The sequence below is a fragment of the Emiliania huxleyi genome, assembly GCF_000372725.1.
Source record: "Emiliania huxleyi CCMP1516 unplaced genomic scaffold EMIHUscaffold_87, whole genome shotgun sequence".
In the NCBI taxonomy this organism is placed as follows: Eukaryota; Haptophyta; order Isochrysidales; family Noelaerhabdaceae; genus Emiliania; species Emiliania huxleyi.
The window spans coordinates 513,065-515,029 of NW_005195508.1; the positions used below are offsets into that span (position 1 = coordinate 513,065).

Sequence of the window (1,965 nt, forward strand, 5' to 3'; positions counted from 1 at the left end):
CCCTGTGTCCCTGATCGTCCTTACAAGATCCTGCTCGCGCAGGTGGGGACCCTGTCCTTCTCCCACCCCTTGTTTGGTGTGTCCGTTTTGTTTGTTTGTCGTGGCTGTTTTCTTTCTTTTTTTTCCCGCACTAGGCAACAAAACTCTCTCTCTCTCTCACCCTAGGCACGGAACTGGCGCTCTCTGGCGCGCGATAATTTTACAGAAAGAAAGAAAGAAAACAAGCAAAAGGCACAGTTTTTTTCTTTTTTAAGGTGTGGATAGGGTGGGCACATCGCGCCCCCCCGGGGGGCCGATGTCGCGTGGTTGACCGATTGGGGCGCTGGCGGCGGTTCGCTCCGGTAGAGGCTGCCCGCGATGCCACGCTCGTTTGCGGCCTGGAACGAGAAGCGGCGCCCGATCGCTCGCTGTGCGACATCTCCTCACGCCGAGCCACCCGAAGGGTTCTCGCACACACAGCCCACAAGCCCGCAGATTCAGGGCCTCAACATCGACGAGCTGGTGTCGCAGCTGACAGAGAATGAGCTGATGCTCGCGCCCTCGGCGGCCTCGCTCCAGCCAGCGCTGCTGCTGGGCTCAGAGGCAGAGTGGAGTCCGCCGCCTGACACGGCGCTCATTCATCCCGTCGCCGCTGGGCAGCCGGGCGAGTCGGGCCGCGACTCGGCGGCGATGGAGACGGACGCGCTGCCGCTCGCGGCGTGCCAACTGGGGCCCGGCACCTGCGCCATCGCGATGCACCCGGCGGCGCATGTCCCTGCGCACCTCCATGCGCCTGTCGGAGGGCTGGCAGTGCAGCTTGGGCCAGAAGTGCAGCTTGCCCAGCCAGTGGAGGGCAGCGCGGCGCACCTCGGCCGGGCGACCTTCGCGGCGGCGGGGCCGAGCAGCGACGAGGGCGCCACCGAGCCTCCCCTCGTGTGGTCAGCCTGCCGCTGCCCCGTCTCCGCCGACTCAAACGGCGTCGCTCTTCTGCCGAGAGAGATGAGACGAGATGGGGCGAGCTCACCCTCACCCTCACCCAACTGCAGGCGTGCCTATCGTGCCGGGCCCGGCGGGGATCGCGTCGGTGTCTGGGTACGCAGTTGCGGTCCGGCTGCACTCGCCGCTGCTCTACTGGGCCGAGCGATCGCGCTGGATGTGGCACAAGAAATGGTGCCTTCCGCGCATCACCGCCCCTCGCCATGACTCACCGACGAGTACTCAAACAGCTCCATTCATTTCCCCCAACAGGTGCCTTCCGCGCATCACCGTCCTCGTCACCGAGCCCCCGCCTCCCGCCGGCCACCCCACCCTCTCGGCTTGCGGCGTGCCGCTCGTCGCTATCATCTCGTGCGGGACCCTCCGGCCGGGCGAGAGATGGCCGAGAGATGGCCGAGAGATGGCCGAGAGATGGCCGAGAGATGGCCGAGAGATAGCCGAGAGGTAGCCGAGAGATAGCCGAGATATCGCCCCCTCGGCGTCGTAGTGGCTTTGCACAGCCAGCAGGAAGGAGACTCACGTAGGCGCGGCGGAGCTCGGAGACCAGGGGCTGTCTCTTCTAGGAACCTTCCAGGAACCTTCTAGGAACCGTCTAGGCGCGGCGGAGCTCGGAGACCAGGGGCTGCACGGCGAGTGCTCGCAGCGGCTCCACATGTTGGGCGTTGAGCTCGAGGCGCGAGATCGCTTGAGATTGGCCGAGAGTACGCCGAGGTCACAGGTCGATCTCGAGGGGCTTTCTCTCCGCACCTCCCCGCACCTCCCCCAAACTTCCCAACATCTCTTCCGCACCCTCCCCCGCACTTCCCCGGCATCCCTCCCCGGCATCTCCCCCCCATTCTCTTCCGAATCTCCCCGCATCTTCCCCGGTTGCCTCGACAAGGTGAACCCTTCTTCCTCCCTTGCAGGCTGGCTGGAAAAACCTTCCTTTCAAACTGCGGGGAAAACCGCCGCTCTTTCCACCCTTCGGTGATTCACCGGGGGCCTGCCCCA

The 1,965-nt window shown here is 65.1% G+C and overlaps 1 protein-coding gene across 1 annotated transcript; it reads left to right on the plus strand.

Moving 5' to 3' along the window:
* Positions 1–268: 268 nt before the first annotated feature.
* EMIHUDRAFT_453594 (hypothetical protein) lies at positions 269–1,259 on the plus strand (the record flags this gene model as incomplete). Its single annotated transcript, XM_005758374.1, has 3 exons — positions 269–955; positions 1,026–1,149; positions 1,228–1,259. Coding segments are annotated over exons 1-3 (753 nt in total), but the record flags the coding sequence as incomplete, so codon positions are not given.
* Positions 1,260–1,965: the final 706 nt, after the last annotated feature.